The 18,347-nt window shown below is 42.1% G+C and overlaps 1 protein-coding gene across 1 annotated transcript in view; it reads left to right on the top strand.

The window, feature by feature from the left end:
- The first annotated feature begins 15,003 nt into the window (after positions 1-15,003).
- Positions 15,004-18,347, top strand: part of LOC120049082 (protein bicaudal D homolog 1-like) — a 29,541-nt gene continuing 26,197 nt past the window's right edge. Inside the window, exon 1 of the mRNA XM_038995328.1 lies at positions 15,004-15,219. Coding sequence (XP_038851256.1) covers positions 15,004-15,219 — 216 coding nt within the window. The remainder of the gene's footprint in view (positions 15,220-18,347) is intronic.

Raw genomic sequence — 18,347 nt, forward strand, 5'->3', positions numbered from 1 at the left:
CAGAAGTTAGAGTAGCAGTGATCCAGTGTATTGCCTGGACGAGTGCTACAATCAATATGCTGATAGAATTTAGGTAGCCTTGTTCTCAAATTTGCTTTGTTAAAATCCCCAGCTACAATAAATGCAGCCTCAGGATATATGGTTTCCAGTTTGCATAGAGTCCAGTGAAGTTCCTTGAAGGCCGCGTCGTGGTATCGGCTTGAGGGGGGGATATACACGGCTGTGACAATAACCAACAAGAATTCTCATGGGCGATAATATTTTGGGATTTGATTGTGATTAATTCTAGGTCAGGTGAACAAAAGGACTTGAGTTCCTGTATGTTGTTACGATTACACCATGAGTCGTTAATCATGAAGCATACCCCCCACCCTTCTTCTTCTCAGAGAGATGTTTATTTCTGTCGGCTGTACCGACTCCAACAACATATCCCGAGAGAGCCATGTTTCCATGACACAGAGTATGTTACAATCCCTGATATCTCTCTGGAAAGCAACCCGTGCACTAATTTTGTCTACCTTGTTATCTAGAGACTGGACATTGTCGAGTAATATACTCGGAAGCAGTGGGTGGTGTGCACGCCTCCAAAGTCTGACCAGGAGCCCGCTTCGTCTACCTCTTCTGCGGCGACGTTGTTTTGGGTCGGCCTCTGGAATCAGATCACATGCCCTGGGTGGTGGTGCGAACAAAGGATCCGCTTCGGGAAAGTTGTATTCCGGGTCGTAATGTTGGTAAGTTGACGTCGCTCTGATATCCAATAGTTCTTCCCGGCTGTATGTAATAAGTATGTATGTAATTTCCTGGGCTAACAATGCAAGAAATAATACATTAAAAAACAAAATATTGTATAGTTTCCTAAGGACTAGAAGCGAGGCGACCCTCTCTGTCGGCGCCATCTTGCTACTAGTTGAACTACAGTACATGAAGTTCACTATTCCCCAACATTGGTATGCACATGGCATGGGATGTGTGTGCGTGCACGTCCGATGTGTGTGTGTTGGATTTGATGAGATGAGTCGAGGACTGAGCTCAGTCCTATGTGGGCCTTACAGTACAGCTAATCCCTGACTCTGGTTCCAACTCACTGACTGTCTGCATCTCTCTCACTCGCTAAGTCTCTCTCTCTCTCTACACCTATTTCTCTTTCTCTATAGCTCTCTCTCTCTACACCCCTCTATCTTTCTCTCTCTCTCTCTTTCCATCTCTTTCTGTCTCTCTTTCTCTCTTCGAATCCCAAGTCCCCAATTGAGCAGTGGAGGCTCCTCAGAGGAGGAAGGGACCGTCCTCCTCAGTGAATTTCATAAAAATAAAAATGGTAAAAGTGATCCTTTTTAAGTAAAACTATGCTAAATATAACCACGTCAACAAATAATGTATTACAGTTTTCCCAATTGTTAACACAAGTTTGCTGAAGCTACATCTCATGTAGCCAAAACTCTAAACACAAAATACAAAACAGTTAGCCAATTTCCCCAAACCCCACAGACCTCTTGCAAAATGAAACACAGCAATCAAAATCATGTACTCCCTGCTCAAAAATAGAACTCTGCCTACAAATGAGACACCCACACACATCAAATTAATCTAACTTAGTGACAACCCGAGATCGCACTAATGTGACATGTTCAAAACACTAATATGAGAACCTATTTCAGTGTAAAGACTAAGATGTTCTTGTTATACTGTATATTGTTTGTGTGTACTCAAACAAGAAAAGAACACACATTTTAAAAATGTGGTTTTATATTTCAACATGACTCAGTACATGTCAAACAGCATACTGTAAGATTGCGAAAATACAGTAAATATATGTTGCATATGCAAAGGGCAAAAAACAGGCCTATACTGTACTGTATGTCAGGTGAACTGTACGGAATAGAAACAAATAACTGTCGAAATACAGTAAAATCTAAATCATAAATCAAGAAACAAATACTCCATTGCGAAAACAAAATCAGTCATGTCTGTTGTTTAGGTCCAGCCACAGTTTTTCATCAACATCACAGGCGATATTCTCCTTGGCCAGACAGCGGGCGAAATATCTTCTGGCATGACGCATCCACCCCTGACAGGAGTCTGCTGGAACGTCACCACAGGCCATTGCCTGGAGATGGGCCATATGTTCATGGGGTTTGTGATCATACACCTTCCACGCCATGCTAAAAACAACTCCTTAATGGGGTTGAGAAATGGGGAATATGGTGGGAGATGTAAACCAGTAAACCTGGGATGGTCATGGAACCAGTTGTGGACCTGAGCAGCCCGTTGTCTCAAATTAGAACATACATTTGATACTCAGGATCACCTGGCTCTCTTTGCTCTGGCTGAAAAATATTGTCATGTAAGGTGTTCAGGAAATTAAAGAAATGGGCAGTGTTGTATGGTCCAAGGGTGGCATGGCGGGGGAGGACCCCATTGTGGCGCATAGCTGCGCATATGGTGGCATTTCCCCCGCGCTGGCCAGGTACCTCAATGATGGCGCGTTGACCAATGATGTTCCTTCCTCTCCTCCTCATCTGTGCTAAATTGAATCCAGCCTCATCTATGAATCATAGTTCCTAGGGAATGGGACTTGCATCCAACTCCATGATTCTCTGAAATGACAGTAAATACTGTAATTGCTGTGTAGTAAAGTTCACTGGCAACATCAATGAGTCTCTAAAGTTTCAAGAGAGTAATACTAGTACATTACCTACTTGCACATATCGTACCGTTTATCCTTCGCTCTTTGGGAATTCATTTCAAATGGGTCTCTGTGGATCTGCTTCCTCCGAAGACAGTGTTTCTTAAGGATGGTTATAAGCTCACTCTGATGTTATGGAAGACGGCAGTGTTTTCAATAATCTGTTGTTCTGTAAATAGACGCGTTCGACAAAAACAAAATAGCATCCAGTACAGTAAACACTACAGAAATACAGTATACAAGATAAACATGTTACAAAGTCGTATAGCTCCCAATGTTATACAGTACATACAGTTTCCCCTTACAGTATGTATTGGAATCTACAGTCTTTACTGTGCTTTGCGTTGTACTATTGTCAAGTAATAAAAGTAGTAGATGGGTATGTACTGCAGACATTGGACCTGTTCTCATCATGGAACGTCCAGATGATGGATGCTATGGTGAAGCTGCTCCGATTGGGCTGCACTCTCTGCCCAGTCTCTCTCAAGGTCAAAGCATGGTTGACCACAAGGTCCACCACAGTCGCCCGATTTTCATCAGAGATTACTCTCCTTGTTCTTGGTCTTCCTCCCCCTCCACCTCCACCTCCACCTCTACCTCTACCTCTACCTCTACCTCTACCTCCACCTCCACCTCCACCTCCACCTCCACCTCCACCTCCACCTCTACCTCTACCTCTACCTCTACCTCTACCTCTACCTCTACCTCTACCTCTACCTCCACCTCTACCTCTACCTCTCTCTGCCAAGTTTGCTTATATTGTCCAAACACAGGAGTACTCACCTGTGGCCTTTGTATCCATACCAAAGGTCTGATTGCAAAGTGAACATTTACACATTTAGTGTTTGCACGTGAAAAGTGAAAGTGATGAATTGGTAATTGAGCCTGGCTTGTTGAACAGTGTTCCTTTTCATTTGAACACAAGATATTTTAGTTGTGAAGGTTGTGCCAAAGGTAGAGAATTGTGTGTTGTGTTTTGCCAAATGTTTGTTATAGAATTGCAATCTGAGTGTAAAGCAAAACATGTGCCAGTAGTACTGCAGATTGGCTGTATGGTTCAGCCAAATGAGTTACAGGTTTGGGTCATTGTGCCTCATGGGCCAGTTTTAGTGTGTAAACAATTGGGAAGAACTGTAAAACACACTATGTTGCACTGTCTGCACTGTCTGTCACCTGTGTCGAGATACAACTGAATGCTCCAAAGTCTCATAATTATTGCAGAACTTAAGATTTCGCTGCACAAATGCCATAACACGGACAAACACACAGGGGTTTTAGCACCATCATAGAAGACACTCTCTGGCGCAGAGCGGGCCGGTGTCTGGAGAAGACTTTAATAAGATGAGAGTGCATTACCCTGCTCTCCTTCTCCAGCCTTGTCTCAGAGCAAAACGTATTATATTTGACAAAAATCATACCACTCCATTTAGTGTGATATGTTACTTTATGATAGGTTTCAATATTTTATCCTTTTAGTATAATCTATTACGTTCGACTGCTTTAGTTTGATATGTTATGTTTGGTATGGTTACATAAGACAGTAGGATACTTAAGGCAAAGACTAAAAAAGGGTGGTTGGAGGGTGGTTGGTTGCATATGACGTCTACTGTTACAAACCCAAAGGTTGCATGTTTGAATCTCATCACGGACAACTTTTGCATTTTAGCTAATTAGCAACTTTGCAACTACTTACTACTTTTTAGCTACTATGCAACTCCTTAGCATGTTAGCTAATACGTCTCCTAACCCTAACCTTAGCCCCTAACCTATTGTAGCATATCATACTTAAGAAGTCGAATGTAGCATATCATAATAAAGCAGTCGAATGTAATATATCACTAAACAGGTCAAAGCAAACTGGTGCAATCAAGATGTACGATACACTACGTCCTACAATTCGTAATATATTGTGTGACTGCAATTACATTTGTAGGCCAATGTCATTTAACCTAATGTAAAGTAACATAGCATACTAAATGGAGTGGCATGGATTTGACAAAAATATAATACGTTTTGCTCTGAGACCAGTTTGCTCTCTCTCTCTCTTCCCCCTGTAAGACAGTATCATATGATAACACAAGTACTCTACTCCTCTAACCTCTTTCTCTCTTTATTTCTCTCTCTCTCTCTCTCTGGCCTCACCCATTATCATCCAACTACTACGCACTATTCACAATGATTATATCTACTACACGGAGGGAAAGGAGAGAGAGACTAAGAGATGAGAGAGAGTCCCTCATTCACTGTGCTATCTATCTCTCCTTAAACAAGGGACAGAAGGGTTGAGAAAGAGAGAACTCCCTTGAGAAGCCTGTACAGCCTCACTAGGCCAATGCAATCTATTTGTGAATCTGTGGGCCTGGTGATAGGACATCTGCTCCTTTCTGCATTGATTAGTTTGCCTGGTCAGATAAACCTGGATGATGATGTAACAGTGAGGACAAATGGAGAATGTGGGATCATGTATGAAATGTCAAAATCAAATCAAATTTGATTTGTCACATACACATGGTTGGCAGATGTCAATGTGAGTGTAGCGAAATGCTTGTGCTTCTAGTTTTGACAGTTCAGTAATATCTAACAAGTAATGTCTTTATTCTTTTGGAACTTTTGTGAGTGTAATGTTTACTGATCATTTTTTATTGTTTATTTAACTTTTGTACTTCATTTGCTTTGGCAATGTTAAAATATGTTTCCCATGCCAATATATCCCTTGAATTTAATTGCATTTAATTGAGAGAGAGAGAGAGAGAGAGAGAGAGAGAGAGAGAGAGAGAGAGAGAGAGAGAGAGAGAGAGAGAGAGAGAGAGAGAGAGAGAGAGAGAGAGAGAGAGAGGAGCACAGATGATAAGCTTCTGCTAAAGATGTTCCCTCCTGTCCCGACTAGTCCAAGTGATTAATGACATTCTCTCTCTCTCTCTCTCTCTCTCTCTCTCTCTCTCTTCTCTGTTTTAGCACAGTGGACACTGCCTCTCCGAGTGTAGTTGGAGTGAGCTATGGTGGTTTGGTGTATAAGGCTGCCATCTAGAGGTGCAGTAATTGTAAGAACACAATTGTTATTCAGGACCATCTTTCTCTCCAAAATATCCACCCAGAATTTTAGATGTATCGCACACACACACACACACACACACACACACACACACACACACACACACACACACACACACACACACACACACACACACACACACACAGACACACAGACACACACACACACACACACACACACAGACACACACACACACAGACACACACACACACCCCCATGCATCCTTAACAGAATAAATACTCCCCCCTCCACTCTCTCTCTGAAATATATATGAATACACTTCCCACATTGCTTTTCCCAAAACAACTTTTCTCTTTCCTCTCTCTACTTTATTCTGTGTTTCCAGACTGAGTCCCTAAGTAGGAAGTAGCTCCCAAAGTTCCTGTGGGGTTCTGGGAATCAGCTCTGTGTAACATTTTTTATTTATTTAACCTTTATTTAACTAGGCAAGTCGGTTAAGAACAAATTCTTATTTACAATGACGGCCTACACCTGCCAAACCCGGATGACGCTGGGCCAATTGTGCGCCGCCCTATGGGACTCCCAATCACGGACGGTTGTGATACAGCCTGGAATCAAATCAGGGTGTCTGTAGTGATGCCTTTAGCACTGAGATGCGGTGCCTTAGACCGCTGCGCCACTCGGGAGCCCAACATGAATAGTAACGTCATTTCCTGGACGTCTGTTGTAGTGTTGACTTATGGATACAAGAGACAGAGTAGAACTCATTTTAATTGTGTTAGAAGTGCTCCATAAACAGTGACTTTCTTTCTAATGACCACATGGAGGTGCTATAAAACCCCACCTAAATCAGGTCCTAACTGCAGAGCCTATCACTGGATAGAGGGTGCATCTCAAAAGTCTAAATTGGCTTCCTCTCCTCGTCTCCCCTTCTCCCCTTCGTATGCATTGAAGGAGACAGAATAGACGAAAGCAGCATAACAATGTTTACCTATCAGGTGTTCGCCCCAAACAGAACAAATCTTCCATATGGGTGCAAAGGAATGAGAGAAGATGAGGAGAGGAGGAGAGGAAGCCAATTTAGACTATTGATACGCAGCCAGAGTTCACCAAAAGGCCACCAACTCTTCCGTAGATAGATAGTGTTATTAAGTTAGCTAATTGCGCATCGTAAACCAACACAACACGTAAACACATGAGCCAAAACGCTACGATGATCAATGAACACATTGATCTTTTCTGGCCTTTTCTAGTAGCCCCATCCTCATTATGAGGTATCATTCATTTTGACTCATTTTGCAATTAAACACAAGGACACCTCGGAAAATGGAATATCATTCCGGGGATGTTTATGAGTTTGGCAAAGAGGTTTAGCTGGCTTAACTCTGGTTGCTAAATCTCTTTCTGCTGTAGCCAACTTTGTGGCATGTCAACAACAAAGAATTCTGCCCGAGCAGAAACAGAATGCTACCCTTTATAGCTTAGCTACACTCCTGAGTCTTAAATGATCAAATGATCATCTTCAACGTTTCTCGACATTGAATGAGAACAGTCAGCTGTCAAGGTAAAGGAGTTTATGGCAGTGTGTGAGTTACACAGTAAACCTGCTCCTCCTTCTATTGATCCTAATGATCCACTGTATTAGCCTACAGACCCTATCTGTCTTTACCTGGGGACACAGTTATGACACCTGATAGGAGTTACATGACAGAGAGGTAGAGAGACTAGGAAGGAAGATAGACAGACAGAAATCGACCTACGGCGAGAGAACAGGCTGGACAGAAAGAGACATAGAGAAACAGACAGAAGGAGGTATACAGATACAAAGGGAGGAAGAGAGAGACCGAGAAGAAAAGAGCGATAGAACAAGACAGCGAGAGAGTGAGAGAGAGAGAGAGAGAGAGAGAGAGAGAGAGAGAGAGAGAGAGAGAGAGAGAGAGAGAGCGAGAGACACAGAGAGAAGCAAGTCTGAATTCTAGACTACAGACAACCAGTGAGGGAACCAGGAGGTGCAACAAGGAGACAGTTGTACCCCGTCTACAGAGCTCTGATTAGCAGGCTGGGTCACCCTCTACGGAGGAGACTGGAAGTCAGTGGAGGGGAACCAGATAGGCCGGTGGTGCAGGATATGTCAGTGCACCATGGAGGCTCACAGAGACAGACTCCAGAGTGTGTGTCCCCCCAAGGTGTTGTCTCACTCCATCGAGCGGATCCTGAGGAGAACACCGTGTCTGGATGGGGAGGAGAGGGGGGGCGGAGGAGAGGAGGAGAGGGGGGGCATGGCGGGAGAGACGGGGTCTGTGTGTGTGAAGACCACCGCTGAGCAAGAGCCTAAAGTCAACAGATGCCCAGGTGTGTTTAGTCAGTGGTTCCAAAGGCTCGGTTTGTTGGAGCACGCTGTGGATTTGATTAACTGTATGCTGCGGTTTTGATCAAAGTATCTGATAAATGACCTTATTAGTAGCAGTAGAAAACTTGAATTCCCAAAATACAAGTGGGAAACTCATTTGAATGAAGCAAGATCAATAGATAAGGACATTATGTGTTCAATAGTGTAGATTGTGTTTCTTGTGCTACAGCCTTCTAAACTGTAGAGTTTAACTCAGAGTTTGGAAACAGAGTGAGTAAATGGCATTGTAACAGTGTTGAATGAGGAAAGGGTGCTTTATATTTTATTTGAAGAAGGTTTAAGGTTGTTCTGGCTAAGTGTTTCTATACTCTCCGGTGTACTTAAGCTCAGTCACTGCAGAGGCAAGAGTCAGAGGTTGTTTTATGGTTTCGTGCTTTTTTTTCTACCCTTTTATATGGTGGTGCTTTGATGTTGATGTTGAAAAATGTCTTGTTCGTGATCCATAAACGCTCAACGCTCCGTCTTTTCTGAAAAGCCGCTTGGGGGAATTGGATTACTGCAAATTCCATTCTGGAGGAACATTAAAAAAAAGACAATAAACAAAAACAATTATGATTAGAAATACACTTGAGACATACACTATAGCTATGGGTTGTTTTAACCTTCACCTAAGGACAAAAATGTTCCGCAAATGTGTTACCCCCTGTATATTTAGTGCACAAATAATAACTTATTTCCTGTCATAACCGTTTCTGTAACTGTCAAGGTCTAATTGTATTTGGATAGTTACCTGTAAATACTGTAGACTTTAAGTGCCATATTTAGCTAAACGGCCAAACACATTTACAGAGTTTGCTAAATATCTGCTTTCCATTTCGAAAGGAATAAATTGTGTGTGTGTATGTGTGTGTGTGTGTGTGTGTGTGTGTGTGTGTGTGTGTGTGTGTGTGTGTGTGTGTGTGTGTGTGTGTGTGTGTGTGTGTGTGTGTGTGTATGTTTTGTTTGGAGTAGTGTCACGGAGCAGCAGTCGGCGGGTACGAACCACATTCACCTCGGTCCAGCTAGAGGTGCTAGAGAGGTCAGTCCAAACCAGGCCACACCCACTACAGCACAAGCTCTTCATCTCCAGGCCACCCTACCATCCCATTGGTGTTTACCTGAACTTCCTGCCCAAGCTCCACCCAGCCCTGGTACCCTACTCTGAGCCCTACCTGCTTCCCCTCCCAGCCCAGTCCTAGTTGACCCCAATGACACACACCATACCTGGACACACACTCAGCTGACAGACACACACACCGGATGTCTTGTATGTCAAATATGTCTGTCCCTGTACATATGTGTTTTCTGTACGTAAAACAATTCTACTCATTCAGAAATCGGCTATTTTCATTCATTTCATACAAAGTATCGTAAATAAAGGTCTTCAGTCTGAGCATGATTAGCTGAATCAGGTGTGTTATTGTAGGGCTGGAATGAAACACCTAGTAGCTCTCCAGGACCAGAGTGGGAGAGTTGGAGACACATGTCCCAGACTGATCCTGGGTTCTCTGGGATTCTGAGAAACACTCTGACTCAGTCATCATCATCAGTATTACGTCATTTCCAGAGTCAACCATATAGTTCCTTGAATCTGAGTAGTCCTCTCAAAAGGTAAAGTAGTTTATGTGATATGATATGATTAATAGGACAATGTTCTGGAGTCTTTAAACAATGAACATTTATGGGTGACGATTGCCAAGGAAACCATTATATATTATCATGAGGTATTTATAGTAGAATCTCAATAAACTACATGTAGCCCACACATACGGTGCCAGAGTTTGGGAGAAAGAAAGATAGGGAGAGAGAGAGAGAAATAAAGAGAGAGAGAGAGGGAGAGAGAGAGAGAGAGGGTTATTTCAGATGATATGGGGCCTATAAAAGGGATACTGTGTTGAGATTTCAGATTATTACTCAATTGATTTATTGCACTCTACATATATGGTACTACCTTATCTTAATTCACCTGGGGTGAATCTGAGGGCAGGGCATGTGTACAGTCATCATCTGAGACACACACACACACACTACCAGGTATAGAGTCATCATAAAACAATTGTGTAAGATGGTTCAATGTTTCAGTGTTGCAGACAGAAATAGAGTAGATCAGTAGATCTCTGAGAATTATGTTTTTAACTGCAAGTTCTGGAAATGTCATCCCAACTGAACACATGATCATCTACAGTGCCATGCAAAAGTATTCATCCCTCTTGGTGTTTTTCCAATTTTGTTGCATTACAACCTGTAATTTAAATTGATTTTTATTTGGATTTCATTCCGACTTACACAAAATAGTCCAAATTGGTGAAGTGAAATGGAAAAAATTACTTGTTTCAAAAAATACAAAAAAAATGTAATAATGGAAAAGTGGTCTGTGACCCCTTTTTTTTAACTAGGCAAGTCAATTAAGAACAAACTCTTATTTTCAATGACAGGCTTGGAACAATGGGTTAACTGCCTTGACAGATTTATACCTTGTCAGCTCGGGGATTTGAACTTGCAACCTTTTGGTTGCTAGTCCACCGCTCTAACCACTAGGCTACGCTGCCACCCCATGAGACTGGGACAGAGGTTCACCTTCCAGCAGGACAATGACCCTAAGCATACTGCTAAAGCAACACTCGAGTGGTTTAAGGGGAACATTTAAATGTCTTGGAATAGCCTAGTCAAAGCCCAGACCTCAATCCAATTGAGAAATTTGTGGTATGACTTAAAGATTGCTGTACACCAGCAGAACCCATCCAACTTGAAGGTACTGGAGCAGTTTTACCTTGAAGAATGGGCAAAAATCCCAGTGGCTAGATGTGCCAAGCTTATAGAGACATACCCCAAGAGACTTGCAGATGTAATTGCTGCAAAAGGTGGCTCTACAAAGTATTGACTTTGGGGGGTGAATAGTTATGCACGCTCAAGTTCTGTTTTTTTGGTCTTATTTCTTGTTTGTTTCACAATGAAAAATATTTTGCATCTTCAAAGTGGTAGGCATGTTGTGTAAATCAAATTATACAAAACCTCCAAACTTTCGCAAGCCACTCTAAAAGTTTCTCAACTCCAGTCCTAGGGAAACAACTGGTCAATGGCTTGATGATTAGTTGAATTGAATTGAATCGGGTGTGTCAGAGTCAATGAATGGGCTGGAGTCAACAGGTGCAGCCCTGTGCTGTGAGGCCTCAGGGCTGGTGTTGAGGAACCCTGATTGAAATATTTCACTGAGGTGGTTTGTTCCATCCTTCACCTGACCAGGTTAGAAAAAGCTGTAGCCTATTTACGAAGGCGCACTTGCTTTGACTCAACAACATTTCTTCCCTCTGCTGAACTTTTGACCCCCTCTTATCTGTATTTTCAGGCGCTTAGCATTCGGGTGAACCCTGTGTTATAACAGTCTTATCAGACGAGCTAAGATGTGTCTCCGTCCACAGGCTAACGTTAGAACACACACACACCAGTTTGGCCAAAGGCTGGCAGATTTCTGTGGGTGTTATTGAATTTTCCAAGAATTTGTTTGGTGTGTTTCTGAAATGCCTGAAGTGCTGAGCTTTAACCAACATCCAAAGATCAAAGTCATGCATTCCAAATGGAGGAACATTTCATTTTTATTTTACAGTTCTGTATAACTGGTTTATTATGGTGTGAACAGTGAGTGGTACACTGTATATATATATATATATATATATATATATATATATATATATATATAGAGGACACACATGCCAAGCTCATCAAAATATATGTCCAATTTATTTTAAAATATGAGTTTGAATGATTCATCTTTGTAATGTTTATCAGCTTTCAGTAGCCTACTTCAGTCCATTAGCTATTTTTATTGTTTCCTGATATACATTTGAAAATTAAGTGATATAGCAACAAGCACATCTTATTTAAAAATAAATCAATACATTAATATATTATATATATATATATATTATATATATATATATATATAATATATTAATGTATTGATTTATTTTTAAATAAGATGTGCTTGTAAATCAATACATTAATATATTATATATATATATATATTATATATATATATATATATATATATATATATATATATATATAATATATTAATGTATTGATTTATTTTTAAATAAGATGTGCTTGTAAATCAATACATTAATATATTATATATATATATATTATATATATATAATATATCAATACATTAATATATTATATATATAATATATTAATGTATTGATTTATTTTTAAATAAGATGTGCTTGTTGCTATATCACTTAATTTTCAAATGTATATCAGGAAACAATAAAAATAGCTAATGGACTGAAGTAGGCTACTGAAAGCTGATAAACATTACAAAGATGGATCATTCAAACTCATATTTTAAAATAAATTGGACATATATTTTGATGAGCTTGGCATGTGTGTCCTCCTGTGGTTCAATAAGGTTATCGCAGCTGTGAGACCTTATTGCTGTGTTCCTGGTTTGAACAGGTGGTGGTGCTGTAGGACTTAGAATAAGCTACTGTAGAGATGCTATCTCCACTTTCGTTTCCTCTCCTGGCTCAAACATGATATTGTTTCCTGTCATCTTTCTCACTATGATTTGTATTAGTGGCCTATCTGGAGCCACTTATAAATGAACATCATAGGGGCATTGCAGTTGACAACTTAGGATATAGACTAAAATATACCAGGGGTCCCAATAGGGACCATATACAGTGCCTTCGGAAAGTATTCAGACCCCTTGACTTTACAATTAAATCGTTTTTTTCCTCCTCCTCAATCTACACACAATACCCCATAATGATAAACAGGTTAATGAATGTTATACCCGAAAAATATAAATAAAAAAATGAAATATTACATTTACATAAGTATTCAGACCCTTTACTCAATACTTTGTTGAAGCACCTTTGGCAGCGATTACTACAGCCTCGAAACTTCTTGGGTATGACGCTACAAGCTTGGCACACCTGTATTTGGGGAGTTTCTCCCATTCTTCTCTGCAGATCCTCTCAAGCTCTATCAGGTTGGATGGGGAGTGTTGCTGCACTGCTATTTTCAGGTCTCTCCAGAGATGTTCGATCGGGTTCAAGTCCAGGCACTGGCTGGGCCACTCAAGGACATTAAGAGACTTGTCCCGAAGCCACTCCTGCGTTGTCTTAGCTGTGTGCTTAGGGTCGCTGTCCTGTTGGAAGGTGAATCTTGTCCCCAGTCTGAGGCCCTGAGCGCTCTGGAGCAGGTTTTCATCAAGGATCTCTCTGTACTTTGCTCTGTTCATCATTCCCTCGATCCTGACTAGTCTCCCAGTCCCTGCCGCTGAAAAACATCCACACAGCATGATGCTGCCACCACCATGCCTCACTGTAGGGATGGTGTCATGTTTCCTCCAAATGTGACACTTGGCATTCACGCCAAAGAGTTTAATCTTGGTTTCATCAGAATCGTGTTTCTCATGGTCAGAGATTTCTTAGGTGCCTATTGGCAAACTCCAAGCGGACTGTCATATGCCTTTTACTGAGGAGTGGCTTCCGTCTGGCCGCTCTACCATAAAGGCCTGATTGGTGGAGTGCTGCAGAGACGTTTGTCCTTCTGGAATGTTCTCCCATCTCCACAGAGGAACTCTAGAGCTCTGTCAGAGTGACCATCGGGTTCTTGGTCACCTCCCTGACCAAGGCCATTCTCTCTCGATTGCTCAGTTTGGCTGGGCGGCAAGCTCTAGGAAGAGTCTTGGTGGTTCCAAACTTCTTCCATTTAAGAATGACAGAGGCCACTCTGTTCTTGGGGACCTTCAATCATGCAGACATTTTTTGGTACCCTTCCCCAGATCTGTGCCTTGACACAATCCTGTCTCGGAGCTCTACAGACAATTCCTTCAAACTCATGGCTTGGTTTTTGCTCTCACATGCGCTGTCAACTGTGGGTGGGACCTTATATAGACAGGTGTGTGCCTTTCCAAATCATGTCCAATCAATTGAATTTACCACAGGTGGACTCCAATCAAGTTGTAGAAACATCTGAAGGATGATCAAATGAAACAGGATGCACCTGAGCTCAATTTTGAGTGTCATAGCAAAGGGTCTGAATAATTATGTAAATCATTTTATTTTTTTAATACATTTGCAAACATTTCTAAACACATGTTTTTGCTTTGTCATTGGGGTATTGTGTGTAGATTACTGATTCATTGTTTTTATTTAATCCATTTTAGTTTAATGCTGTAACATAACAAAATGTGGAAAAAGTAAAGGGGTCTGAATACTTTCCGAAGGCACTGTATAGGGACTATATATAGGGATATATCAGGAGTCCTTGGGTGAAAAGGATTGGGAACCCCTGTTGTAGGGGGATGGTATAAAACAAATGATTAGGCCTATAGCTTTCTTGCCACATTAGTTTATTAATAACCGTGATCACCAACGGTGTAGAAAGGGTGTAAAAGCAACAGATGTCATCGTCAACATAAACATGGTCCTCCTTGTCTGTGGACCAACCCAGCGTGACGAGCAGTATTCATACGGTACAGCAGAGAGAGAGATGTGCGGGTGAACGGTCGACGTCACAGCCATAGGCAGCAGAAGGATGGGCGAGAGTTGTGTGTACCTTGCCGCTGCTTCATGGCAATAGAGAGAGATGGCGTCCGCATCCCGATGAATAAGCAAAAAAAGAAGAGGAAAAGGGTGATGCTGGACCCTACTACGCCTAGAGGGGAAACCGTTTAATTCAACACATCAGCTATGGAGGGATTCATCTCTCGTTCACAATCATTTCGCTCCGGGGATGTTAACGCCCTTTTCATGCGTTTTTAAACTCCTCGTCTGATTCCTTCCAACGGAGGTGTGGGGATTGTTGTCCGGTAGGCTACATCTGTTTTCTTTTCTTCCTCCGCTTCTCTGCCCATCCGACGCAGGGGCGAGGAGAAGAGGAGAGAAGGGGAAGAGAGGGAGAGCGATGGCTGCTGGAGGAAGATGCGGGGAGACGGTGGAACAGTGCCGGGCAGAGGTGGAGCGTTTGACCCGTGAGCTGGCGGAGGCGAACCGGGAGAAGATCCGGGCTGCGGAGTGCGGTCTGGTGGTTCTGGAGGAGAACCAGACCCTGAAGCAGCAATATTCGGATCTAGAGGCCGAGCAAGAGGGGCTCCGACAGGAGCTGGAGCAGCTACAAGAGGTATCAACCACTTAAAACACGCTATTAAATAACACCCTAAGTTAACCATAAACATTGGCGCATGTGATATAAGTTCAGTGCTTCCTGGAAATGTATTCGTAAACATGCATTTATTAGTTAGCCTCCAAATCCAACTTCCTTCTACCCCCCAGGCGGGTAGGCTACATCCCTTCCAATGAATGGGTGATGTCAGCAAGATCCCCCCATCCACAGAAGTTGGCACCAGTCAGACACCACACCACGGGTCTGAGTCTGTCAGAGATACACAGGCCTCAGCAGAGAACTGGGAGGGGACGGAGAGGTCTTTGTTGTCCGAGCAGGGAGTAGCGTAGTAACTTGATGCTATGCGCAAGTCTGACGCGCAGGTATGGGCTTTCCAAGGTGTGCTAATGATGCGCATTTTGGTGCAATGGAATATCATATGTTTGCTGTGGTAGGCTACTTTGTGTGTGTAGATGGATGTAAACTATGGTTGTTAATTATGTGTCAAACAGCTTTTGCATGCCTATTTTAACAGATTTTTAAAGAGATACTGAATTCTGCAATACACTTGAACGCCTATGGGGGGAAGTGTTATCCGTCTATTCAAAAAGTAGTTCTGTGGAACATTGTGTAAGTTATACAGTACTTAGTACCACTCTAGTACACAATTCCCTATCTGACTGGCAGACTCACTAAGTGCTAAGTGGCACACCCACATTTGGGTTAGTTATGTCCTACTCTAAGAGTCACACCTCTCTAAAATAATTGGAGGAGGACAGTGCTCTCTCTCCTATCCTCTGTTACTCTCTCTCTCTCTCTCTCACTTTTCTCCCTGTCCTCTGTTCTCATATTTTTTTCTCTCTCTCTCTCTCTCTCTCTCTCTCTCTCTCTCTCTCTCTCTCTCTCTCTCTCTCTCTCTCTCTCTCTCTCTCTCTCTCTCTCTCTCTCTCCTTTGTTCTCTGTTCAGAATTGGTGTCCGTCTCTCTTCTTCCCCACATCTTTTTCTCTGATTGTTCCCAGTGAGCACGTGCTTCACAGTAAATCAGTTAGTATTTGCAAATTCACTAGAGTTTGATATCAAAACAAAACAACGTTACAAAGCAAATCAAGGGCATCATCAAGCCTGATGGAACTTGATTTAACCAGAATGCTATATTACTGGTCTAATCAAAGCAAGCCTTTTCACCTTTACACTACATATAATCATAATACATATTTCTCCATCAGACCTGGGTTCAAATACATTTGTATATGAGTATCTGGTGTAAAAGTTTTTAAAAATCTGAGTATTTGAGTATTTCCAAATACACAGCCCAAAACAAGTACTTTTTCTTTTTTGTATAAACCAAATAGTCGACCAAATACTCATTTCAAATACCTGGGTAAATGCATGAGAGTGTATTTGAGTCAGTGTACTGTATTTACATTTTTTAAATACTTTCCAAGAGTATTTCCAAATATATTAAAATTACTTTTCTTTTCAAAGAAAAATATATATTTTTGAATACCCTCAAATATATGTAAAAGTAATTGGGATATTTTAATAGTATTTTAACCCAAGTCTGTTCTTCACTACCATGGTTAGTCATTTATTCCTGTTCATTTCAATAATCAATTCATGCTAATTAGCTACGCTGTGCCAAGGTGTAATACATTTTTTACAAATACTCTGTCAATCTGCAACAAACAGTATTTTCTTTGCCGTATGGAACCCTATGGCAATATTCATTCACTGGTTTGTTAGCTATAATACAGATGGGTGTGTCTGTAGGCAGCTGATAATGCATTTACAGTAACTGAAGGTCTGTGTGTGCGTGTGTGCGTGTGTGTGCATGTGCGTGTGCGTGTGTGTGTGTGTGTGTGTGTGTGTGGCATACATTCTGGAGTGCTATTAGATTGGTTTGGACGTGGTGTAGGCAGCCAACAATGAAGGCATGCCTGTGACTTGTCCTGTCCACTCTGTATATGTCGTATGCATGGCAACAATAACGCCACACAGTGAGGCCATTTTAAGACATCTCAGGTCAGTTTAAACCATGTGTATTTAGATGTCAATCAGCTCAGCATTTGCTGTAGTACCCCGTCTTCCACTCTCTCTATCTCCCCTTCTCCCCCCCCCCCCCCCCCCCCCCCCCTCATTCTGTTTTCTGTGATACTGTGAAGGACGTCACACTGCTTGCTGAAAAGCTATATATTCACTGGTGCAAGTGGGGACACTTCAGGCTGAGGAGTAAGTTTCACACATCCCCATTTGCTACACCACCCCCAGTTCTCTCTCTATTTCTCTCTGCTCCTCTCCACCCTCTCCCCCTCTCCTCTCCTCCTCTCTCCCCCTTGGCCATGGCCACTGATCCTTGGAGAAAGTTTTCATCTGGTCTAGGTTTCCATCAGAGTCAGCTCAATACCTAATTTCATCTCAATTAACTCCTATCGATCACTAGGTTTCTCAGGCATACCGCTGCTACTGGTGAAAGGGCTCAACTGATCGCAGAATGATCTCTCTAGATTGGACCGTTTGTTGACAGTTATCTCACGTCGCTGTAATAAGAGGTTTTCCTTACCACTTTGAGAACAGGTAGATTTCCTACCTTTACTAGTCCTGTGGGTAGTAGTCTTTCACACGGTGGTCTGGTCCAGTTTGTGTAGCAGGGAAAAGCTCATCGTAGCTAGAATTGCCTCATCAGCTTCCCTAGGACCTGAAGTAACTGAATGAACTGTCACTTCGTAAACTGAAACTTTGATTGGTTTATTGGGACTGACAGTTGGCTTTGGGGTGCAGAGTTATACTTGGGACGTATGGCAGTATGCAGGGTTAGTACCTGCTAAAATTGGAAGTATCAAACAACCACTTCTATAGGTTTTCCTTGATGTGTTGTGAGCTGGACTACTCTGTTCCTCATTGCTCATTTAGACCAGGTTCAGTTTAGAAGGAAAGCTACTTTAGCACAGACATGCATGCTGGAAACAGTCCACCATGACCACCGTGTTCCCACTCTGAGCTTTACTTGAAACAGTCCACCATGACCACCGTGTTCCCTCTCTGAGCTTTACTGGAAACAGTCCACCATGACCACCGTGTTCCCTCTCTGAGCTTTACTGGAAACAGTCCACCGTGTTCCTTCTCTGAGCTTTACTGGAAACAGTCC

The sequence above is a fragment of the Salvelinus namaycush genome, chromosome 6, assembly GCF_016432855.1.
Source record: "Salvelinus namaycush isolate Seneca chromosome 6, SaNama_1.0, whole genome shotgun sequence".
Taxonomy (NCBI): Eukaryota; Metazoa; Chordata; class Actinopteri; order Salmoniformes; family Salmonidae; genus Salvelinus; species Salvelinus namaycush.